This window comes from Nerophis ophidion, linkage group LG06, assembly GCF_033978795.1.
Source record: "Nerophis ophidion isolate RoL-2023_Sa linkage group LG06, RoL_Noph_v1.0, whole genome shotgun sequence".
Classification (NCBI taxonomy): domain Eukaryota; kingdom Metazoa; phylum Chordata; class Actinopteri; order Syngnathiformes; family Syngnathidae; genus Nerophis; species Nerophis ophidion.
Window position 1 is genome coordinate 38,914,754 of NC_084616.1, and position 26,718 is coordinate 38,941,471.

The window sequence follows — 26,718 nt, forward strand, 5'->3', positions numbered from 1 at the left end:
TCACTCCAGTGTTTATCCAAAACATCCCCAGCATGTAGAACTGTGTTTATTTGTTATTTTAGAATGCAACCTGTGTTAATGATTAGGGAACATGAAGTTCATAAAGAATGAATAAATAAAAAAACCTCTAGAGGCATCTATGCTTCTTTTACCTGGTGTAAAGATCACCTCACGTCACTGTTTTACATTAATGCAAATACACAACATGAAGCCACATCCGGCCCTGAGCCCCCTGCAGCTCAGTAACAGTCAGACATAATCAGATTACAGACAGACTAGACACAACAGAATCAGAATCAGAAAAGTTTTTATTGCCATTGTTTGAGAACGGGTCCACAAACTAGGAATTTTACCTGCCGCAATCGTGCAACATAAAAGACATATAACACAGAATAGAATAACATGAGTTGCAACTGAGCTATCAGATCTTGTTATTGTTCACGTGTCTGATGGCCGAGGGGGAAAAAAATGTTCAGGTGGCGGGAGGTGTGGGTCTGGATGGACCGTAGTCTCTTGCCTGAGGGGAGAGGGGAGAATATTTTGTGTCCAGGGTCAGAAGAGTCAGTTGTGATCCGACCCACATGCCTCCTGTACACAGCTGACTTCTGCTACAACTCAGAGCTGTGTCACATTCAGAAGTACGCGGATGACACAGCCATCGTCGGGTGCATCAGGGGAGGCAGAGAGGAGGAGTTTCGGAACCTGGTGAGGGACTTTGTTGTCTGGTGCCACACGAACCTCCTGCAGCTCAATCCGTCAAAGACCAAGGAGCTGGTCATTGACTTTGGGAGGTCAAGTCCACGGTCACAACCTATTGTGATCGAGGGAGTTGAGGTACAGACCGTGGACTCATTCAAGTACCTCGGGGTTTGGGTGGACAATAAGCTGGACTGGACTGTTACCACGGACCACCAGTACAAGAAAGGACAGAGCAGGCTGTACTTCCTCAGGAGGCTGCACTCCTTCAACATCTGCAAAAAACTCTTGTGGATGTACTACCAGTCTGTGGTTGCCAGTGTTCTGTTGTACATGGTAGTGTGCTGGGGGGGGCAGTACATCTAAGGACAGCTCCAGACTTGAGAAACTGATCAGGCGGGCCGGTTCTACAATCGGAATGAAACTGGACTCACTGGTGACGGTGGCAGAGAAGAGGACTTTTGACAAACTAGTGAGCATCCTGGATGATGCCAGTCACCCTCTGAATAGCGTTATCAGTAGCCAGAGGAGCCTGTTCAGTGCTAGACTGCTTCATCCCAAGTACAGGACTAATAGACTCAAAAACTCCTTTGTCCCACACGCCATTAGAATGTACAACTCCTCTCTGGGGCAGGAGCAGGGGGTACAAGGATAACAGGGGATGCAAAACAATAACAGTGCAAAACGTTTTCATAACATGGTCACTACTGCCTACTTTGTCTTGTTATATTCTTATTTTACTGTTATATTTTTATTCCCATTGTTGCTTTTTATTTTTTATTATTATTGTAATATTTCTCTGTTTGTTTTCATTTAAACCCCCATTATTTACTTTTTACTTTTTTTAAATTGATCTCAACTCTGTACACTGCTGCTGGAATTTTAATTTTCCTGAAGGAACTCTCCTGAAGGAATCAATAAAGTATTATCTATCTATCTATCCATCCATCCATCCATCCATCCATCCATCCATCCATCTATCCATCCATCCATCCATCTATCCATCCATCTATCTATCCATCTATCCATCTATCTATCCTGGTCCTGGAGGACAACAGGTCCTGGAGGGGTGGGAGTTTGGAGCCAATCACCTTCTCAGCAGTACATAACATGCGCTGCAGTCGATGCTTGTCATGGTGCCGAGGAACCACACGGTGATGGAGGAGCTGAGGATGGACTCGATGATTGCTGAGTAGAACTGCACCAGCATCTCAGTCGGCCCTTTCAGTTTTTTCAGCTGCCGCAGGAAGTACATCCTCAGCTGGGGCCTTCTGATGGTCGGCTCCCACTTGAGGTCCTGGGTCATGGTGGGGCCCAGGAAACGGATGGAGTCCACAATGGAGACGGGGGTGGGAGAGTCAATCAGGGTGAGGGGGGATGGTGGGGCTTGACAAGACGCACTTGTTAGCCCCATTTTGGGGCATAATTTGTTTTTGTGCGTAACTGTTATGAACTGCGGCCCAATTTAACCACACAATGTTTGCTGTACACTTACCGATCTGTCAAGTAAACAGCCAATCAGGGCTTTGCAGACTAAGACTTGTGTGCACATTCTGTCATCAAGACTCTTTCATTATTCACCTAAAGTTAAGGGGGAAATCAATGCTAACCATATTACAAAAGTACAAACATTTCCTTTACACGCACCAAAATAAAGGACTGGTGCTATTCCACCTGTGTCCATATAACCCTTCCAGTGGGAATCAGTTAAGTAGTTTTACACAATCCCCAAAACAAACTATTACAATTAAAACAACTTTGTAAGAAACCCTTGCCTCTTGTTGTTGCTTACTTTTGATTAACACTCGACACTTATTATTATTATTCCTGTTATTAGTTAGACATAGTCATAAAAACGTCACTTTAAAAAAACAAAAGTGAATATTCTTGACTGCACTAACTGTATTGTGTTTACCTTGAAATTACAGTAAATATGAGCAAATAATTGATGAAAAATTACTATTTATGTTTCTTTTCTGCCATATATTAACCACACAATCTTTTTTCCAAGATGGCGCTGCTGTAGTGGCTGCTGTTGGCAGGAGCTCTGTGCTCTTGTGTCATCCTTTTGTGTTTCCCTCTTGTTTTCATGTGTTATTATATTTTCTTGCCTCTTGGTCCGGGACGCTTTGGGACTGTGTGACAAGGGGTGGCACTTTCGTGACCTCTGTGGTGCTTTTTTTGTGGACTTCTGGATCTGCCTCCCGGGAGCCTTTTGGCCATGGAGACCAGCTGCAGGGTCTTTGCCACACCGGAGTCGGCTTGGAGGGACCGGAGGAGATGCGGATGAGGGGACAGGGCTGCGGAGCCAACAATGAGCGCTGGGACGGAGAGTCTTCGCGGTGTCTTGGCTGGTTGAGCAGGTGTCGGACACCTCAGTCACCTTGGACGTATCCTCGCTCATCCATGCGGACTGGACACTGGCCGAGAGTGGAGTCGGCTGTCTTGGTTGCTTTGTTGGGTCTACTCCTGTCTCTGGCCATGCTCCCTCCACCCCAGCGGACGATGGCGTGGAACACCGCAAAGGCCACCACAGTGGATATGTTTCTTTTACTTTTTATTCATAGCTCTATGTAGAAGTGTCTGGTTGTATCTGCTGCTTTAATGTCTTTAATGTCCTCTGTGTTCTTTGATGTTTGATGTTTCCCTCTTACACACATGTAAGAGGGATGTGTTCTATGGCTATGAGTTGTTGTTTTTTTCCCTTGGCCTCAGTCTGCACCCCCTCTTCAGAGCCAAGGCTAAGACTGATTTTTTTATCTTATTTTAAACTTCAATTTTTTTCTCCCAAAATGATCTGAGGTTTAAAAACAACGTATGATAAAATATTTGTGTATGATATTGTATTACTTTTGTAGATAAGTTACCATTTCTACATTTTATTTCATATGAATTTTTCAGTTTTTCTTAAATTAGGATATATTTACATATGTATAATGCATAACGTAACATAATGTATAATACCCGACAGTGATTGAAAAGTGGAAAAGACACTGGGTCCGATCATATGATAAGTACTTCGTTTAAGAGCTGACAAAAATGCATTTGTGTAATTTTATGTAACAATTTTTTCATATATTTAGCTTTTGAAATAATTATTATTTTGTTCAATATAAAATACCACAATACGTAAAATAATTCTTAGTGATAGAGTACTGTCACTACGAACATACAAAAATTTATTCCGAATAGTGATTGTCAAACTTTAGTACCCGTACCACTAGTTGTAGTGTGACAACAAATCACTGAAATAAATATTGCAAAATGGTGTTACTGTTCAAATGGTGCGTAATCTTACAGTAGCCAAAAATATTAATTACACTTGTTAAATAGAACATCTGCCTTGTTTTTCATTAATATTTAGGCTTCTTATGATACTGTGATTTAATGTTTGTCATTATGGTAGTACTTGGAGGGCCTAAGTTTTTTCTGATATGGTACTTGGTGAAAAAAGATCTTCATATCTAACACAAAATACTTTTTTTCATTTCAACGCTACGGATGAATTTAATGTAGGAATAACTCATACAGACACTGCTAGACAATGTAGTTTAGTAGCTAACAGAAATACATGACTATATTGTTATAATTAGATTACTGTATATTAATTTTTTTTCCAAAATATTTAGAAATGAATCAGGTTTTTAATTTGTTAAAGATTCAATCTAATTTCTTTTGTCGGAATAGACAATATTGGAAACTACAGTACACAATTATTTTCTAAACACAGTACTGTAATTTAGAATCCCAAAAAGTAATTTACCCTTTTTACATTCACATTTTTAAATACTGAATATTGAAATAACTATGTTTGCTTTCCTTCAAAATACAATACCAGTGTGTAAGAATAATAGTCACACATGTACAGTATCAAAATGCAATGATGCTATTGCTGCTTTGTAGCACTAGAGGCCGCTGCTACTCTTTTCAAATTTTAAGCTGTATAACTTACATGTGTTGTAAAACAGATATGGAAATCGTCACTTAAATACAGTGACTGTAGTTACTTTTGGTTCAAATGTTTTCCTGAAATATTTAAAGATACTCCCCGCACAGTGGACACAAGTCTTTCTACAACAAATTAGTATTCTTTAAATAATAAGTAGCTTGGTGGCAAAACTTATGGATATTCAAAATCTAATTCACTTGCCAACTTATGTTATTTTAGATCAGTTATGGTATATTGTTGCTTTAAAATATATATGTTTGCATTCTATTTTGTGCCTCACATCAGTACGCATTAGAAGAGGGTTAGTTGTTGTCACAGGTCAGTGTAAGTCAGCAACACGGTAGATGTGCATGCTAAGTGTTTGTTTCAGCACTTCTCCATCCTGTGAAGGACGCTGCAAAATGCACATACTCAGTTTGAGTTCCATTCCAGAACGACCGTTCTTGTTCGGGCCAATGTTGCCATCTGAAGCTCTGCCCACTCAGCTGCGGGGTTGGCTCTTTGTTGTGACTTTACGACTGTTTCCGTTTCCGTCTACGATGCCTTTTCTTGCAAGTCAGAGCTGAGCTATCGGGTCCATCGTACAAGAGCACAAAGCCCCTCTGACTGCCTAAAGGAAGGATACGCTGCCTGAGAAGACGCTTATGGAAGATTTCCAGAGTTACATCTGAAAAGCGGAGTAGCAGAAATCATCAAACGTGGCAAATGTATCATTTTGAATGCAGCCTACCAAGTGTCTCCACCACAACAGGGGGTATGACTTCTCTCAGCACCTCACAGTTGATGTGAAGAGCTGGATTACAGTTCATCTCCAAGAGCCAAACCTTGTTGTTAAAGAGCAAATAGCTGTATATTAGGGGTGTAACTATAAATGGATTTATAGATTTATATTTCTGAGATTCAAATCCGTGCTCAGCAAGTTTGCCTTCCGGAAAAAAATCGACCGATTTTATCGATACTAGAAAAGGAAAACATAGAATTTGAGAAAGGTAGATTTAATACACTTTTAATGATGAGGAAGTTTAATCTACTCAGTGGCCTAGTGGTTAGAGCAGGGGTCGGGAACCTTTTTGCTGAGAGCCATACAAGCCAAATATTTATAAAAGTATTTCCGTGAGAGCCATATACACATTTTTTTTTACCACTGAATACAACTACATGCGTGCATTTTAAGAAAAATCAACTTTTTTAGAGTATAATACGTCTCTTATTCTTTTTAATAACATTGTTATTCTGAGGCTAACCAAAAATAAATAAAATACTTCTTACCATTAATCAGACTTCTTGAACAGGTGCGGTAGAAACCGGATAGATGGATGAAAATGCATGAGAATGGTTTGTATTTTTAACGTTATTTTTGACACTGTGATTACCAGCTGAATTATTCATTACTTACCGTGTTAAGCAATGTCAGCTAAGATTTATCTGAGAGCCAGGTGCAGTCATCAAAAGAGCCACATCTGGCTCTAGAGTCATAGGTTCCCTACCCTGGGTTAGAGTGTCCGCCCTGAGATCGGTAGGTTGTGAGTTCAAATCCCGGCCGAGTCATACCAAAAACTATAAAAATGGTCAGCACTAGGGATTGGAATTGGGGGTTAAATCACCATAAAATGATTCCTGGGCGTGGCACCGCTGCTCCTCACTGCTCCCCTCACCTCCCAGGGGGTGATCAAGGGTGATGGATCAAATGCAGAGAATAATTTCTCCACATCTAGTGTGTGTGTGACAATCATTGGTACTTTAACTTTAAATTTAACTTTAAAGGTTAGTCTGTTTGCCAATCTCTGATATCATCAAAACAAAAATGGCAAAAAGAGAAAGGTCATAAATGCAAATGCGACGAGACAATATCATAAATCAATCCAACTTTCAGCTACCGCACAATTGCAAAACACCCAACAAATAAAAACGACAAGAAAATTATATAACGCCGGAACACAACTTTAAGCTAAAGAACGCAACGGACACAAGTGAAGTAACGCTGATGCACAGACTTCTGGAACACAACAACATGAAGCAACTACACAACAGCTGGTAGCCAAGGAGAAGTCATTACATCAGAAACGAATAAATGGAAGAGATGGATAAGGAAGCAATGGATATTAGGAAGCGAAGGTCCAACAGCATCAACAGGGATGAGAGGACATGCCTCCGCACACCTGGGACGCCTTCCTTCATCTGCGACGCCAGGGCAGAGAACAGATACTGTATGGCCGGGTCGGGGAACTTTATTTAGCAGGGAAATCTGCTGTTATAATGTTGGTTACTGTACTTTTATTGAAAACTGATTGGATGTTGAAAATGTGAGCAGAAAAGGCGTCCTCTTGTTAATTCAACCTGAAGTGTTGGTTGCACTTTATCCAAATAAGATGTGAATGCATTGGACTTGTTTGTTTGTATCCATAATTCATTTACACATATTTCCCTTAAGAGAACTAACAGGATAATAGAGATATTCCCCTGCAGTGTCCAATATCCAGTATTCATTTCACAGTCACACTACTTAATTTTATTTTTGATTTATTTTTATATCTAAATCGTTACTGAATCAATTTAAATTCACTAAACCGTTTCGGATCGTATTGTTCTAAAAAAAAACATCTTCACTGAATTGCAACAGCAACCACAAATTCTGAATTGAATTACACCCCTACAATTTGTCAAATATCCACACAAATATCTCACCTTGAAGTCCTCGTCCACCATGAAGTCACAGCCAATCAGGTCAAAGAAGCCCAGTCTGCAATCTAGCTTGGATTTGGCAGCAAAGAAACATTGTGTCATGATCTGCTGCATGCGCCTCTGGAGGAGACACAACAGAAGAAGTGATCACATATTGGCTTCACTTATTTGTCCATGTTCTATTCTATTTCATTGAAAATATGACACACTTTATTACATCCACACTGGTCAAAATATGCAAAGAGATCAAACACAAACATGTCTTCCTTAAGATGTAGTAATGTCTGATTTGTTTGTTAAAAAAAAAAAAGCAAATGTGATGCATTTTTTGAATTAATGCGCCACGTATGCTTGAAATGAGGAAAATACGTAAATATTAAATGTTACTATAAATGTGGATGGTACTACTTTACGTATACACTTGCATTGTGTATATGAAACCTTAACGGAGGTGTTTGGGTGCTTTTTTAGGGGCTCTATAGGCAGAATTGAACGGCTCCCATAGGCTCCATTGTGAGATTGATTGAGAAGTTTATTGATATCTTAAAGAATTGAATCCATGTAATGCTTTAAAAAGGCAAATGGATGGCACAAAAAGCCAAAAGGTTTGTTTCCATTGTGGTCCATTAAATTAGATTACTTTTGATCGCATTTATTTAATATTTAAAATGCATTGAAGAAAAAAAATCCATCAGTCGTCATGTCTTTCACAATGATTATGAACTACAGGCAAAAATTCCCAAATAAATGCAGTTCCCCTAAGGTTGATTTGATGCCCTGAGAATACAAACATTTACATGAATCAGATAATTCACAGACATAATTAAAGGGGACCTATTATGCAAAACCAAAAGCTCTCAACCAATTGGTACCAGCTCTTGTCTATTTGTGATCTGTATAAGTCCTGAAAAATTAGAATCAAACCATGTTGGCATGGAGGAGATATGTATAAAACTATAATGCCTTCCTGCCTACTTCTTTCAAAGGAGCCGTATTGAAGTTGCCCATTTTGGGATGTTTTTCCAATTGGTGACGTCAGCAAACATCTCCATATATGGTAACAATTCCTTCTGCAAGTCCACCATTCTATTCCCCCATTCTAGTCATTAAGTTGCTGTTTTTCTCTATCCTCTAATTGCGGGGCAGACTGGCTCGTACATGCGCATGCATCCACAGATGTTGCCATTTTTAATACAAAGTAGCATACAGTTCTAACTTCTGTCAATAGACTCCATATGGAAGCGCTAAAAACTACAACACGGCTGACGGGAAGGAGACACAGCCCAAAGGAAGGGAACTAGACCTCCCACAAAATGGCGCAGGAGACGGTCAGAAAGTAGCTTGAAGTTGGTCAGTAAACAAAACCTATGCAATATTTTGTGCATAGAACTACAATTACATTTTATGTAGACCACAAGGAATTGTCTTAAATGTAGGAAAAAATCATAGTGCCTTTAATGTTAGGGTTTCCAGTAAGAATTTGAGTTTAGAGTTAGGGCTTGAAATTAGGGTTTCAATTTACAGTTAGGGTAGTTAATACACGGATTTAAAATTTAAAATTAATTTCTAAAAATGACCCTGGTTTTAAAAACTTTATATTTAGTTAATGACTAAAATAAGTAGTTTGTCTATTCTAGTTTAAAAATGTTAAATTTGAAAAAATAACCATTTAAATGAGATATTTGGGTTTTCCCAATAAAATCTTGTTTAAATATTCTGCAACATTTAAAAGATGCTGAATTTAAGAATTGCAACTTGAAAAATCCTTGTTTTCAGAATACACTTATTTCTATCTTAAAAGGCCAGCTAATTTCTAGATATACAAATCTTAATTTAGGATGTCTTATCAAGAGTAATATCAACTAGCTCAATGGACAGATTATTTCATTAGTTTTTTCCTAAAATCTAGTCTTTTTGAAATATTTTTTTTTGCGGTGTAGTATCACATTTCATATTTTGGTTTTCTGTTGAATGATTATTGGCTTCTGAATGAGGCCATATCAATGTTGTTCAAATTAATTTAATGTATTTTTGTATTACAAACCCTGTTTCCATATGAGTTGGGAAATTGTTAGATGTAAATATAAACGGAATACAATGATTTGCAAATCATTTTCAACCCATATTCAGTTGAATATGCTACAAAGACAAGATATTTGATGTTCAAACTGATAAACATTTTTTTTTTTTGCAAATATTCATTAACTTTAGAATTTGATGCGAGTAACACATGACAAAGAAGTAGGGAACGGTGGCATTAAATACTGATAAAGTTGAGGAATGCTCATTCAACACTTATATGGAACATCCCACAGGTGTGCAGGCTAATTGGGAACAGGTGGGTGCCATGATTGGGTATAAAAGCAGCTTCCATGAAATGCTGAGTAATTCACAAACAAGGACGGGGCCATGGTCACCACTTTGTAAGCAAATTGTCGAACAGTTTTAGAACATTTCTCAACGAGCTATTGCAAGGAATTTAGGGATTTTACCATCTACAGTCCGTAAAATCATCAACAAGTTCAGGGAATCTGGAGAAATCACTGCACGTAAGCGATGATATTGCGGACCTTTGATCCCTCAGGCGGTGCTGCATCAAAAACCGACATCAATGTATAAAGGATATCACCACATGGGCTCTGGAACACTTCATATAACCACTGTCAGTAACTACAGTTGGTCGCTACATCTGTAAGTGCAAGTTAAAACTCTACTTAGCAAAGCCAAACCCATTTATCAACAATATCCTGAAACGCTGCCTGTCTTGGCTGGGCCCGAGCTCACCTAAGATGGACTGATGCAAAGTGTAAGGCTGTTCTTTGGTCTGACGAATCCACATTTCAAATTATATTTGGAAACAGAGGACGTGGTGTCCTCCAGAACAAAGAGGAAAATAACCATTCAGATTGTTATAGGCGCAAAGTTCAAAAGCCAGCATCTGTGATGGTATTTTAGGGTATTTTAGTGCCCAAGGCATGGGTAACTTACACATCTGTGAAGGAACCATTGATGCATTAAAAACATACAGGTTTTGGAGCAATATATGTTGTCATCCAAGCAACGTTATCATGGACGCCCCTGCTTATTTCAGCAAGACAAGTGTTACAACAGCTTGGCTTTGTAAAAAAAAGAGTGCGGGTACTTTCCTGGCCCGCCTACAGTCCAGACCTGTCTCCCATCAAAAAATGTGTGGCATTATGGAGCGTAAAATACGACAGCGGAGTACCCGGACTGTTGAACAACTAAAGCTCTACATAAAACAAGAATGGGAAATAATTCCACTTTCAAAGCTTCAACAATTAGTTTCTTCAGTTCCCAAACGTTTATTGAGTGTTGTTGAAAGAAAAGGTGATGCAACACAGTGGTGAACATGCCATTTCCCAACTACTTTGGCACGTGTTGCAGCCATGAAATTATAAGTTCATAATTTTTCCCCCCAAAAATTGAGTGTATGAGTTTGAACATCAAACATCTTGTCTTTGTAGTGCATTTAATTGAATATGGGTTGAAAAGGATTTGCAAATCATTGTATTCTGTTTATACCTACATCGAACACAATTTCCCAACTCATATGGAAACGGGTTTGTATAATAGTTATATTTATTCTAGGTTTAAAATATTATTACAAGTTTAGAGTTAGGGTTTCAATTTAGTATTAGGTTTACGGTTTACAAATGGCAATTCACTTGGAGGTTACGGTTAGGACAGGAGTATCATTAATATTGTTTTTTATTGAAATATATTTATACAATGATATTTATTATTTTATTCATATTGTGTTTACCAATATAATATTATATGAAGGTACTTGCGCCTTACAGGGTGAGGACTGTAAAAATGTCTGGCCTATGAGCGACTGTATTTGTAACTTAAAAAACACATATAGAATTATAATAATGTAAACATGAATGTCATTTGCTGGTCAGAGAGAGCAAGCACCATTTCCACTTGAGCTAGCCATCCTCTCAAATTAGGGTCTGAATTTCTGCTTATGGTGGGGTTTCGAATTAGGGTTGAACATTATTAGTTTCATATACCCCCCCCAAATATGATTTGATATGAAAATTCAAATTTAAAGAAAAATAATAAACATGTATATGTTGTTGCAAAATGTTCTCTATATGTTAGGGTTGTAACGATACACAAAAATTGCGGTTCGGTACATACCTCGGTTTAGAGGTCACGGTTCGGTTCATTTTCGGTACAGTAAGAAAACTACAAAATATACATTTCTTTGGTTATTCATTTACCAAATTTGTAAACAATGGCATAACATACATATACACACAGGGTCCATTGCCAGGGTTAATGTGGTCAACATGTATAAAATAAAAACTAAATAAGATAAGGCTCAGAATGGTTTCTTAACAAAACCTTTCTACATATAAGGTGCTTTTTTTGATTGATTGAGACTTTTATTAGCCTGGTTAACTTGGCAGTAAGAGGATATATGAGCTCATTGTTCTTCCACCATAGAAGTGGGTCAAAATCTAGTTTTTAATGCAATATGGACTTAAATCTGCTGCTATAAAAACATTTGTTATTGCTTTATCTCTGCCTGACTCGACGAGGAGACGCTGCTTGAATGTGGTGGTGACATTTCAAATGGGTTAGCATGTGTTATGAGAGTAGTGTATGTGTGTGTGTGTGGCCCTTTAATATGTGACAGCATGTGACGTCAGTGAGTGTGTGGGCGAGCGAGGTGAGGGAGCTTAGCGAGAGTGCGGGAGTGGCTGGTGTTTTGTTGGATTGGCTGTGTCCAAGACCTCAATAAAGCCACGATATGCAACAGATCGCCGGACTCTTCATTTAGCCTGGAGTCCGGAGCTGTGGAGACCCACTGCCGGGTAGAGTGAAGGTTGTTGCCCCCGAGAATACATCAGCTCTGGAGGAGTGTCTCTCCTGCGCTCCTCGAGCCGGAAGCAGGAAAGGTGCAACACTTGTTTGATGTGTTGTCAGAAGCAGCTGCTGAACAATCTCGGCAAACCTCCGTCCTCCATTGTTGTATCACGCAGCCAAAGTGTTCCCAAACGGGAGATCTTAACGAGGCAGGAGGGTCTTCCAGCTCTGGCTTTTACATGTTGTCCTAGCCCGGTCGCTGCTAACATGTGTACTCGTTCGGTACACCTCCGAACCTAAACCGAAACCCCCGTACCGAAACGGTTCAATACAAATAGATGTACCGTTACACCCCTACTATATGTACAATGTGTGTCAGTTATTTATTTTAAAATCCAACGTATATGTCAAATCAAACGATGATGCTTCTCCAGGAAGAAATGACAGCAATCATTATCCATCCATCCATCCATTTTCTACCGCTTGTCCCGTTTGGAGTCACGGGGGGCGCTGGTGGCTATCTCAGCTGCATTCGGGCGGAAGGCAGAGTACACCCTGGACAAGTCTCCACCTCATCGCAGGGCCAACACAGATAGACAGACAACATTCACACACTAGGGCCAATTTTAGTATTGCCAATCAACCTATCCCCAGGTGCATTACTTTGGAGGTGGGAGGAAGCTTGAGTACCCGGAGAGAACCCAAAATAGTCACGGGGAGAAGATGCAAACTCCACACAGAAAGATCCCGAGCCCAGGGTCGAACCCAGGACCTTCGTATTGTGACGCACACGCACTAACCTCTGTCCCACCATGCTGCCCAGCAATCATTATCTTACAGCTAATTGGTCCCTGAGAGCCTGTACACAACAGCAGCACTCACAGTGAAGGCGCCCAGCACCCAGTCCCTTGGTAGACGCTTGGCATCCTGAAACCGGTCGTTGACATACACATTGAAGCTCTCCATGGACCACACCGTGTCCTCCTTCACCTGGCTGTACAGAGGGTTCTTCTTCTGCATGTACTACAGGTGAACAGCAGGGGGCTCACACACATATCATGTGGTAGAAGAGCAAATGACACACTCCAGAATAGCAAATTAATTCAGCTGAAGAGGTCAGTTTCAGTAGGGTGTACCTGATTGGTCAAGTGGGCCGAGAGGTTTTTTGAGCTGGGGTCATAGAGGTCACAGGTGAGTCGCACGTAACCGTGGTGAAAGAAGACCATGTAAGGTGACGTGCAGGCGATCAAGAGGAAAGAGCGCACATCGAACTTCTTCCCTTTTAACAGCAGCGGCCTCTGGATATAACTACATAATAACATGTTGTTCAATCTATACAATAATACACGGTGTATTTATGTACTCACTGTTGGACAATGTAAGCCTGAGGCTGGCGTTGAAGGGTCTTTGCTTTGGCCCGTCGGTCCTCAATGTCCTGCAGCTTAACTTTTAAGGCAACGACGTCCTGCAGGCTCTTCAGCAGAAAGATCCCCCTGCCCTGGTTTAGAGCAGTAGGCTTGCAGATCCACATTTGACCAGTATTGTTGCTCACACCTGACAAAACAAACACACAATATCACTCATATATGACCAAAGGCAATTTGGGTGGATGTGAATGCTGAAAAGCCAAACTGAAATGCTAACAGTTTTAGCACGCTAGCCAGATAGTGTCAAGTAACAAAAAATATGACTCAACAGTTGGCATATGTCAACTAACAAAATACAGTCACGATCAAAATTTAACATACACTTGTAAAGAACATAATGTCCTGGCTGTCTTGCGTTTCCAATAAAGTCACCCAAGACCCAACCTCCAGGCTGATGATTTTAGGTTGTCCTGAAGAATTTGGAGGTAATCCTCTTTTTTCTAATTAAGAATTGTAGAAATTATTGGAAACTTAAGACAGCCAGGACATTATGTTCTTTACAAGTGTAAGTAAACCATGACTGTATATGACCAAGAAAAGGTGTATACCCACAAAAACGTTGATAAAGCTAATATGCTAACAATAGCATGCTAACAGTAAACATGCACGAAGTACCATAATATATGACTCTGGGGTATGTCTTCAAAATGCTAATGTTATCATGCTTACGTGTTAACATTAGTGTGCAAAGTAACGTGTTGAATACCAAAACATTCAACTGAGGTACGTATATATTAGTAAAAGTGGTTATAAAGCTAGCATGCTAACTAACTCAGTATGCTAAAATTTACCATGTGTCAAGTACCAAAATACATGACTGAGGTTTATACGTAAAATAAAAATAGCTAAAATACAACTAGCATGCTTACAATAGCATATAAAACTATCAGCTAACATTAGGAAGAGAATTTGGACATTGAACGGTTTGATTTAGTCGAGAAGTGTGGGAACTGTAGAAAACACTGCACATTAAATTGGAATGGGAAAACAATTCCCAGGGAAGTGTAGATCTCCTGGAAATTCAAAAAATTTATAAAAATAATACCACGCGTGTCATGCATGAACCAAACATTTTAAAAGAGGAATAGTTTGAATTGGATGAAAAAATTCAAAAAATGTAATGAATAAAAAAGAAAGGCGGATGAAAAATAGGACAGAATAATAATGAGAATACTATACAATTAAATAATAATATAATAGTGATATAACTCTATTTTAATCACAATAAAAGAGGTTGGCCAAGTGTTGAGATATCAGAATATTCACAATTATTACCCTGATACGTTCACGTGTGCCCTCTAGTGGCAGGGAGCAGTATATAGATGACATTTAAACAATCTCATTGAATGCTTATTAAAGGCCTACTGAAATGAAATGTTCTTATTTAAACGGGAATTGCAGGTCTATTCTATGTGTCATACTTGATCATTTTGCGATATTACCATATGTTTGCTGAAAGGATTTAGTAGAGAACATCGACGATAAAGTTGGCAACTTTTGGTCGCTAATAAAAAAGCCCTGCCTTTACCGGAAGTATGTGCGCGTGACGTCACGAGTTGCAGGGCTCCACACATAATGACATTGTTTATAATGGGAGCCACCAGCAGTAAGAGCAATTCGGACTGAGAAAGCGACAATTTCCCCATTAATTTGAGCGAGGATGAAAGATTTGTGAATTAGGATATTGATAGTGAAGGACTAGAAAGAAAAAAAAGCGACAGCTCCGGGCGGCGGCAGTGTGAGCGTTTCAGATGTAATTAGACACATTTACTAGGATAATTCTGGAAGATCCCTTATCTGCTTATTGTTTTAAAAGTGTTTTAGTGTGATTGTAAAGATTGTAAAGACATACCTCAAGGTCGGGTGGCTGCGGTGAACACTCAGTGTCTCAGAAAGAAGCCGAGGAGCCAAGCTCACAGCTGCCTTTTAAACAGCTGCTGCAGGATGACAAATAATCCAATGATGTCTCCAGTAAGATATATATCACAATTTTCCCATCCAAAAACTTGCTGGCGGACGTAGAAAAAACATGTTCGCTTGACTGCTCTGCTTCACAACAAATAAAGAAACACCGGCTGTGTCTCGGTGCTAAAGACAGCTGCAATCCACCGCTCTCCACCAACAGCATTGTTTTTTATAGTCTCCATTATTAAATGAACAAATTGCAAAAGATTCAGCAACACAGATGTCCTAAATACTGTGTAATTACGCGATGAACAGAGACGACTTTTAGCCGTGTTTGGTGCTGCGATAATATTTCCTGACAGTCCGTGACGTCAGGTGTACGCGTCATCATTCCGCGACGTTTTCAACAAGAAAACTCGCGGGAAATTTAAAATTGCAGTTTAGTAAACTAAAAAGGCCGTATTGGCATGTGTTGCAATGTTAATATTTCATCATTGATATATAAACTATCAGACTGTGTGGTCGGCAGTAGTGGGTTTCAGTAGGCCTTTAAGTGAATTTTGCCTTTGTTGCCTTCCATATTTAACAATATGAAACTAATTTGGTACCACTAAAGTTACAAGCATACCTGAATGAGCCCCAAATTTGGTTGGAATCACAAAAAGATTAAGAGATAGTATGACAATTGACATATGACTTAACCACATCCACTGTTGTTGGTGCCTCAGCCCTGCCCTCTGCTGACTTATCGCTATGACGACAGCATGTTCCCCTGGTGATTTTATCAGGGCCTCATGGGAGGTGAAGTGCATTATTTTTCCACTGTTCTCCACCCTCATTAAACCATCACCAGGACACCTGGTGTCTTAACGCCTTTTGCGTTTTGATATCTCAACTTAAGAGTGTTTTAAAATAAGATCTGTCTCTCGGCTAATTGTTATGGTTTAAGTTGCAAGCAAAAATTTGAGTTACAAGCATCCCTGCCAGCAAATGTCACTGTGAACCCCGAAAGATCCGACCAAAACATCTGGTCCTACTGGCTTATTGACTTATACTGTAGCTAGAGATGGACATAACCTTGTTGTCCAACCATGGGAAAGAAGAAAGCGAGTGTAGAGGACAGTACTGAGAAGTGGATGAAATTCATTAAATTAAAAGACATTTAAAACACGATTGAGCAGGTTGTCAACTTGGAGAAACATTCTGAGCGTATCAATGCTCGTCTGCGCCGTAATGAAAAAGAATGAGTCAGCCAAAGACATTACAATAAAATCTAAACAGTGGACATTTATTCATGAAAATATGGAAAGGCTGCTAATGAGAGTGGTGAGGATGGCGTAAAAGATCATCAGGACACCTCTTCCTCCTATCCAGGATATCGCAAAAAGCCGCTGCCTGACCAGGGCTCAGACAATCTGCAGAGACTCCTTCCACCCCCACCAAGGACTGTTTTTACTGCTGGACTCTAGAAAGAGGTTCCGCAGCCTACGTAACAGAACCTTCAGGTTCTGTAACAGCTTCTTCCCTCAGGCCGTAAGACTCTTGAACGCATTAAAATCCATCCATCGATCCAATTTCTACCGCTTATTCCCTTTGGGGTCGCGGGGGGCGCTGGCGCCTATCTCAGCTACAATCAGGCAGAAGGCGGGGTACACCCTGGACAAGTCGCCGCCTCATCACAGAGCCAACACAGATAGACGGACAACATTCACACTCACATTCACACGCTAGGGCCAATTTAGTGTTGCTATTCAACCTATCCCCAGGTGCATGTCTTTGGAAGTGGGAGGAAGCCGGAGTACCCGGAGGGAACCCATGCATTCATGGGGAGAACATGCAAACTCAACACAAAAAGATCCCGAGCCCGGGATTGAACCCAGGACTACTCAGGACCTTCGTATTGTGAGGCAGACGCACTAACCCTTCTTCCACCGTGAAGCCACACGTCAAAATAATCCCCTTAATTCCCCCCAAAAATGGATTAACTCGATGGAATATAAAGACAATATAACATACATCCATAAACCTGGATGCATATGAAAAAGTGCAATATATTTATCTGTACATTAATCTATTTATTTATATCTCCACCTTTTTGATTTTTTATCCTGCACTACTAATGCAACAACATTTTGTTCTTATCTGTACTGTAAAGTTCAAATTTGAATGACAATAAGGAGGAAGTCTAAGTCTAATGGTGTTTTCGACGAAAAAGCAGTTTAAAAGGAGATAACCTAGAAGTCCACTCTCCAAGGAAAATACTGTACATTATTATTACATTACTTCATAAAACAACTGTAGTTCTTTGTAGGTCATTAAATTGTATTGTTTTTATACAGCATTTATTATCTAAACATTTATTTTTTTCATTTTGAAAGCCATGTTACATGTTAGGCAGCATAGTGGCACAGGGGTTAAAGTACCCATGATTGTCACACACACAAGGTGTTATCGAAATTCTTCTCTGCATTTGACCCATCACCCTTGATCACCCCCTGGGAAGTGAGGGGAGCAGTGGGCAGCAGCGGTGGCCGTACCTGGGAATAATCTTTGGTGACTTAACCCCCAATTCCAACCCTTGATGCTGAGTGTCAAACAGCGAAGTAACAGGTCCCATGTTTATAGTCTTTGGTATGACTCGGCCGAGGTTTAAACTCACAACCAACCAATCTAGGGTGGACACTCTAACCACTAGGCCAATGAGTGGCTAGAGTCAATGCTGGGCTTGTGTGGAGTTTGCATGTCCTCCCCGTGACTGCGTGGGTTCCCTCCGGGTCAGTGGCGTCGCCAGACAGATTTCACTGGGGCACGTGATCTGCAGTGCCCCAGTAAAAATTTCACCAATAAAAAAAAAAAACGCTTCAGAGTTTTAAGTCTACATAACATAGACAACAGCGCACATACTACTTAGTATGGTAATTGATTGCTACTGTATTCACTCCACGCAACAATGAGCACATGGCTAATTAATATGGTAATTTGTTCACGTGTGGATCAAGACTTCAGTTGAGAGAGAGAGCAAGAGAGAGAGAGAGAGAGAGAGAGAGAGGATGTGAATAACTGCGTGAGGTAGGTAACGTTAGCCAACAACAATTTGTTAATTACATTATTTTGATTTTGATTTGACTCAAACTGTAACTCCTAGATGGATATCAGAAAGTTATTCGCCCGCAGCAGGGAAGAAGCAGCGAGGAATGAGAGATGTAAGTGAAGTCCTAGCTAGCTAGGCAACATTATTGTCTTAAGTTGATGCTAAGTTAGCTAACGTTATTCCTTGTATCAAGACAAACATATTCATTTGCTGTACGAGCTGTCGGGGGAATTTCCAATGAACATGAAACATAATGTCGGTTATTGTCTGCTGGTTCTGCTCAGGACCTCTGCATCAATGATGATTTTGAGTAAGCATGTGTGAGTTGAGTACTTCTCAAATGGTTTATCTTCAGGAAGAACAACATTTTTCCATATCATCAAGTCGTGAGCCAAATTTTAAAATGATTCAAGTTTATTTCACAGAAAAATAGCACAGTAGACTTGTCTTGTTAATCAGTGTGACTTTGACTAAAATAATCTTCTTTTGTCACCAGAAAAATGGCTACAGCTAAAGCATCTGGTTTTGTTTCCAGAAAAAATAGCAACATTTCTGTATTTGTTTTCAGAAAGATGGCTGAAAATATCGGGTTTAGTTGCCCCATTTAGATTTAAAAAAATATATATTTCCATGTCAGTCTTGAGTCCTCCTCCAACTTGTTAGTCGGTTTGCTAAAATACTCACTAATAGTCACTAGAAAAATGACTAAAAATATCTGGTTTTGTTGCCACAATTTGATTTTTTTCTCCCTAAATTTTTTTTTTTTTTTCATGCTCACATCTGACTGCGACTCACTGAAAATGACATACAATCCACTTTTATGTCACGACCCACCAGTTGGGAAGCACTGGTCAACTGTATAACAGTTACTGTAATATTTCCATGTCCGTCCAGAGTGATTGACCACTTCGCAAAAATGAAAACGAGACGTTACAGTTTACTTCTCAGAAAATGATTTCCTGAACAGACACACAACAGTTGTTCATTTTTTCTACTACTGTGGCTTTATTGTTTTGTGTATATTTTATAGTTTTGTGTATCTGAAATAGGATTAGCCACATTGGCATTAATGGAAATTAAATAATATAAGAGAACCCAGAGATGTAGGGGGTGCTTTTTTTTTTGTTTTACTTTTGTAGATGTTAAATTTGCAGATGATTACTGCAATATATATTTCAAAAAGATTCATTGCTCTTCCTTTTTGCTTTTACCAGTAGCAGTTTAGAAGTCTGGAGTAAAAAAGTGCACAAGTAGGTCAAATGCATTAGTTAATTTCAGGTGGTTAATCAAAGATCCATACAACATAATCTGATATGATTTCATAGTTTAAAGCACTATTTATGTATTTTTTATGATAAATAAGTGCTAAAAATATTTTTGCTTGCGCGCTTTGCACGCTCACATGAATTATTTGTGCCCCAGGTGTGCCCCAGTACAGTATTAGGTCTAGTGACGCCCCTGCTCCGGGTACTCCGGCTTCCTCCCACCTCCAAAGACATGCACCTGGGGATAGGTTGGTTGGCAACACTAAATTGGCCCTAGTGTGTGAATGTGAGTGTGAATGTTGTCTGTCTATCTGTGTTGAGGTGGTGGCTTGTCCAGGGTGTACCCCAAATGCAGCCAAGACAGGCTCTAGCACCCCCCCCCCCCACCCGCACCCCAGAAAGGGACAAGCGGTAGAAAATGAATGGATGGATGTTACATGTTAGAATTGTGCTGTCTTAGGGGGGACAAGCACCGATTCAATTAAATTGCATTATTTTAAATGGAAGATGTTGATTTGAGGTACAAGAGTTTTGATTTACTGTACTTTTTAGTTTTACCTTCCTGCTGTGCGAAGAAAGCCTCTCGCTCTTGTTTTACGTCCATACGGAAGGTGGTAGGAATAAACTCCTCGATTTTCAGCCTCCTGCGCAGCACAACACCATGACAGGCCAAATTTGAGACTGAATTAGAAATACATTAAAGCTAAAAACTTAACATAGTGATACAATTGCCAATAATAACTACATGGTTAGTTTGACTTTAAACAGCTGCTACAGTATGTGCTACTGCCCTGATGGAGCGCTACAAACTCTGCCTAGCAACAAGTGGCCATGTAGATTTCTGCCTTGATCTGAAGCTTCGCTACATCTTGCTCTTACCATACTGTTGTAGTGGGAATGTGTGTTGTTAGTAAGTAGGCAGACATGTTTGTGTGTTCTTTTAACAAGTAGGCAGAAATCTGACCTGAGTGCTCGGCTGTGCTTGACTTTGCTGCTGACTCGGTCGTACTCTCTTAGACTGCTAAGCAGGCCGATCTTGGTGGTGAGCACCTTGTTGTTGGGGATCTGATACACCAGCTGTTCACCTATGAGTCACGTGGGTGGCAAAAGTCCGTCCTATGCTGACGATCACTCAAGTTACTGTGAGTCCCTCCCACTACCTTTTCTGAAGTTGCGGTAGGTGGACGGAGATTGGTTCTCACACCACTTGAGTTTGAAGTCGGCTGTGTGCTTGTTGTAGATTCTCTTCCATCCTCTCTTTTCACAGTAGGCGCTCACACTAGAGGGCAAAGGAATGTCATCTCAATCACTACTAAAGCACATTTGTCACCATTTTGTTGACTAGGTGACGTGGGCCAGTGACAAAAGAATATACTTTCTCGAATAGTGTCCTTGTCATGCAGTTATATGACACAATCTAAACAACCTTCCCTAGTCATGGCGCAAAAAAAAAAAAATCAACCAGCACAAAAAGTCAAACATGTCAACCTGCTAACTGAACTTTGTGGATATTATATAAAATATATATATATATATATATATATATATATATATACCCATTTAAATCCATTGCTGCTTGATATTTCCGTCTGATTACAAAACTTTAAAGGCCTACTCATACCCACTACTACCGACCACGAAGTCTGATAGTTCATATATCAATGATGAAATCTTAACATTGCAACACATGCCAATATGGCCATTATAGTTTACTAAATTGCAATTTTAAATTTCAAGCGAAGTGTCCTGTTGAAAACGTCGCGGAATGATGACGCTTATGTTGACGCGTGCTTGTGACGTTATTGGTTGTAGCGGACATTTGATTCACAGTGTTCTGGACATCTGTGTTGCTGAATCTTTTGCAATTTTTTCAATTAATAATGGATACTACAAAGAAGAATGCATTTGGTGGAAAGTGGTGTATTTCGGCTGGCTGTAGCAACACAAACACAGCCGGTGTTTCTTTGTTTGTTGTGATGCTTTAACATGGACCAGAGCGGTCAAGCGAACATGTTTCTTTACCACATGTCAACCGGCAGGTTTTGGTGAGAAAATTGTGGAAATAAGTTGGCTCTTACCATAAACATGAGCGGAGCTTGTGTCGTTCTTCCTGCAGCAGCTGTCAAAGAGGCAGCTGCGACTTTCTTGGCTCCTCCATGGATTCACTCAGAGACACTGGCGGTCACCACACCCCTCCAGATTTCAGGTATGACTTTATAATCTCACTAAAACACTAGTAACACAATAATCAGATAAGGGATATTCCAGAATTATCCTAGTAAATGTGTCTAATAACATCTGAATCGCTCCTGCCCTCGTCTTTTTTTTTTCTTCTAGTCCTTCACTTTAACTTTCCTCTTCCACAAATCTTTCATCCTCGCTCCAATTAATGGGGAAATTGTCGCTTTCTCGGTCCGAATCGTTCGCGCTGCTGGTGTCTATGATTGTAATCAATGTGCAGATGTGAGGAGCCCTCACACCGGTGACGTCACGCGCACATAGGCTTCTACTTCCGGCATAGGAAAGGCTTTTTTATTAGCGACCAAAAGTTGCGAACTTTATCGTCGATGTTCTCTACTAAAGCCTTTCAGCAAAAATATGGCAATGTTGCGAAACTATCAAGTATGACACAAAGAATGGACCTACTATCCCTGTTTAAATAAGAAAATCTAATTTCAGTAGGCCTTTAAGGAATCCGTCACAAAGGTAAACAAGGTAGGAGTAGAACTTTCACATGCTCTTAATATTTAATTCTAATAATCAATTACACACACACACACACACACACACACACACACACACACACACACACACACACACACACACACACACACACACACACACACACACACACACGCGCGCGCACACACACACACACACACACGCGCACACACACACACACACACACACACACCAATAGATAGATAGATGATAGTTAGTTACTTTGCACTTAGTCATTTTTTTAGCCCAATACAGCCCCCAGTCAAATAGTTTGGACACCCCTGTTCTAAAGATGAACTAAGGGTAATTAATCTTTAATATATTGGTCAATTTTGTCAAGATTGGCACTTGTAGAGCCATGTTCTAAGCAGTTTTTGTTTTAGATTTCACCACAACCCCCCATCCACACTCTCTGGTGAAAACTCACAATCTTCAGAATTTAACATTGTCGATCTGTGGCCTACACCTAGCCCAATTTTGGTAGCAATCAGATAATTACCCTAAAAGCAATTCGTTCTTGTATGACCCCTGGTTACTAGGAGTGAGTGCCTTTCAAATTTGTACACATTCCCAGCAGGCCTACCTTTGAATCAATACTGGTGTGGTTCCCAATACCAATTTTTAGTATTCATATGTTTATAAATGTTATTTTAATAATATGATATGATGATTTTATGTATTTCATTTAACAGTGACCTGATAATGTTAATTAAGCTGTTGAGTTGTTATATATAGCTTTATTATACTTCCAAGTCTCATTTGCAAGTATAATATAGTAGACTTTGCATGCAGTTGTAATTAAAAGACATTAAATGTCAGTAATCTATAGCAGTGGTTCTCAAATGGGGGTACGTGTACCCCTGGGAGTACTTGAAGGTATGCCAAGGGGTACGTGAGATTTTTTTTAAATATTCTAAAAACAGCAGCAATTCAAAAATTATTTATAAATATATTTATTGAATAATACTTCAACAAAATATGAATGTAAGTTCATAAACTGTGAAAAAAAAATACAACAATGCAATATTCAGTGTTGACAGCTAGATTTTTTGTGGACATGTTCCATAAATGTTGCTGTTAAAGATTTCTTTTTTTGTAAAAAAATGTTTAGAAATAAGTTCATGAATCCAGATGGATATCTATTACAATCCCCAAAGAGGGCACTTTAAGTTGATGATTACTTCTATGTGTAAAAATCTTTATTTATAATTGAATCAATTGTTTATTTTTCAACAAGGTTTTAGGTTTTTTATATCTTTTTTTTCAAATAGTTCAAGAAAGACGACATTTTGCCCTATCAGAAAATATTTTTTGCCATGAAGCTGAATCTAGTCTTTTGTCATACCCTCAAAAGTGTTTGTACTGTAAATATTGTATCTATTACACAATCAATTGTAAAGTGCACCTTACTTGTAACATTCATCACCACATTTAGGTGTGTAATAGCCATGTAAAATCACAAATGCTAATCAGTAGCAATGTAAATTAGCAACGAGCTAGCGCATTTTGAAAATTGGAGCCTTACTGGTTAGCAAGTGTTTTCCACCAGGCATACGTGTTTTGTTAGCATGGAAAATGGCAACATTACCCAGAGCTGTGTTTTTCAACCACTGTGTGCCGTGAGATAGAGTCTGGTGTGCAGTGGGAGATTATCTAATTTTTCCTGTTTGGGTTAAAAATATTGTTTGCCAGTAATTATAGTCTGCAAATGATGTGCTGTTGTTGAGTGTCGGTGCTGTCAAGACTTCAGCAGAGTAACCGTGTAATACTCTTCCATATCAGTCGGCTAATTGTTTTGTAGATGTCGGAAAACAGCGGGAGGCCAAAAATAAACAAAAGGTGAGTGCCCCTGAGAAAAGGCTTTGAAGCTTAGGGAAGGCTATGCAGAATGAAACAAAAACTGAACTGGCTACAAAGTAAACAAAAACAGAATGCTGGACGTCAGCAAAGACTTACTGTGGTGCAAAGATGGCATCCACAATGTACATCCGAACAAGACATGACAATCAACAATGTCCCTACAAAGAAGGATAAAAACAACTGAAATATCCTTGATTGCTAAAACAAAGTAGATGTGGTAAATATCGCTCAAAGGAAGACATAAAACTGCTACAGGAAAATACCAAAAAAAAGACAAAAAGCCACCGAAATAGGAGCGTAAGACAAGACCTAAAACGTTACACAGGACAAAAGCAAAAAAAAGTCCAATTAAGTCATGGTTCGATGTGACAGGGGGTGACAGTACACCTACTTTGAAACAAGATCTATATTGATGCATGCTTGGTTATGGTTTATAGTCAGATCCAACAATTGCGACAACAACTTTTTACCGTCAACTGAGTTTTGTGTTTTAATGATTTCCGCTGGTGGCGTGCCTCCGGATTTTTTCCAACGCAAAAAATATGCCTTGGCTCAAAAAAGGTTGAAAAACACTGCCCTAGAGAGTGTCTGACTGAGCAGAGTGTTTGAGCCCGCCGAATTTGCAACCAGATGTTAGGTACTGATCTTACATCAATACCAGTACTGACGGAATTTGGTCAGTGCCTAAAAAACTACCCAATTATATATCCATCCCTACTGATAAAATACAAAATAATTGAAAAGTGGCACAGTCAAACCAAAATGGCTGGCTCTCTTTGCATTTCACTTTGTCGTTCATCCTGTTATAACAATGCGTATTGGATCTTGTGTCCATTGCCAGGGCTGGCCTTCCCAATACGCAGCTCTCCCGTCAACGGCATATAAAATGTCAGTTAATGAATGACAGGATGCTTCACATAAAATGTCACCGCAAACTGCAAACTAATTCCTAGCGTCTTCCTGCTCCATCACATAAAGAATATTATGGCACATTTCCAAGTTTTACCCTTGTTGTTAAGTAAAAGAAAATGTAGGGTTAATATTTGCATGTAGGTACAGGGGTTAGTGCATGTGCCTCACAATACGAAGGTCCTGAGTTCAATCCCGGGCTCGGGATCTTTTTGTGTGGAGTTGGCATGTTCTCACCATGACTGAGTGGGTTCCCTCCGGGTACTGCAGCTTCCTCCCACCTCCAAAGACATGCACCTGGGGATAGGTTGATTGGCAACACTAAATTAACCCTAGTGTGTGAATGTTAGTGTGAATGTTGTCTGTCTATCTGTGTTGGCCCTGTGATGGGGTGGCGACTTGTCCAGGGTGTACGCCGCCTTCCGCCCGAATGCAGCTTATATATGGATTTCATTACACATGCACCTGGGGATTTTTTTGATTGGCAACACTAAATTGACCCTAGTGTGTGAATGTGAGTGTGAATGTTGTCTGTGTTGGCCCTGCGATGAGGTGGCGACTTGTCCAGGATATTCTCCTGCAGAACGCACGAAATGCAGCTGAGATAGGCTCCAGCACCCCCTGCGACCCCGAAATGGACAGGCGGTAGAAAAATGGATGGATGGATGGATTACATAACACGCAGTGCACAAAGCATTATGATCCATAGATGCATGCGTGGAGGAGTTTATCATGAATGGCCATCTGACCCAATACTTCTGATCATATATCAAGCTACTATACTCACATTTCTGCACCGTTGGCTCCTCCAATGAAGAAGAAAGGTCCAGCACCTTGGGGCTCCTCTTCATCCTGCTCTTCCACCTTGCCACTGCAGGGGCACATCTGCAGGCTTCTGGGGACACACTTTTGTCGGTACTTCCTCCTCTTGTACTTAAATCTTCTTTTGGCACAACCAGACTGCGTCTCCTCTTCCAGGACCTTCATCATCAGTCCATCTTCTAACGTCTTTATTACATCCTGAGTTGGCGATATGTCTTCCTCCAGTTCACTATTTTCGGCTCATCGGAGGGCTCCACAAGGTTTTCTGATGACATCACCTTCAGCTGAAGAAAAAGAAAGAAAAAGAAGAAGAACAGGGTCCTCCATTATAATTAATGTGTGTATGACAAGAGAAATACTTACTCAGTAAAAAGAGAAAGTTAATGAAAAACAACTCTTCAAAATTCAAAAATACGTTCTGACTGATACAAAAACATTTTCAAAAAAAAATACAGTACCATTGAATACATGCTCAATTAATATGTCACAAGTTCTTGAAAATGATTATTGGTTGAATACTTTTTGGCAAATGCTGCTAACAAACATTATGAT

At 39.8% G+C, this 26,718-nt stretch overlaps 1 protein-coding gene across 1 annotated transcript; it reads right to left on the reverse strand.

Moving 5' to 3' along the window:
• Window positions 1-319: 319 nt before the first annotated feature.
• Window positions 320-26,425, reverse strand: ttll10 (tubulin tyrosine ligase-like family, member 10). Its single transcript, XM_061903693.1, has 10 exons — window positions 26,132-26,425; window positions 21,015-21,133; window positions 20,819-20,939; window positions 20,395-20,498; window positions 13,534-13,720; window positions 13,303-13,474; window positions 13,049-13,189; window positions 7,331-7,447; window positions 5,376-5,469; window positions 320-5,312 (listed from the first exon to the last, which is right to left on the reverse strand). The coding sequence occupies exons 1-10, from the start codon at window positions 26,332-26,334 to the stop codon at window positions 5,158-5,160; spliced, it is 1,413 nt and encodes a 470-aa protein (XP_061759677.1). The 5' UTR covers window positions 26,335-26,425; the 3' UTR covers window positions 320-5,157.
• Between the last annotated feature and the right edge of the window lie 293 nt (window positions 26,426-26,718).

Excerpts from the sequence above, each read along its gene's own strand:
- ttll10 (XM_061903693.1), bottom strand. The coding sequence starts at position 26,334 with ATGATGAAGGTCCTGGAAGAGGAGACGCAGTCTGGTTGTGCCAAAAGA. Across the intron at positions 13,475-13,533 it reads CAGGCTTACATTGTCCAACA|TTATATCCAGAGGCCGCTGC; the intron begins GTGAGTACATAA and ends GTTATTATGTAG. Across the intron at positions 7,448-13,048 it reads GGGTGCTGGGCGCCTTCACT|AGGCGCATGCAGCAGATCAT; the intron begins GTGAGTGCTGCT and ends TGTCTCCTCCAG.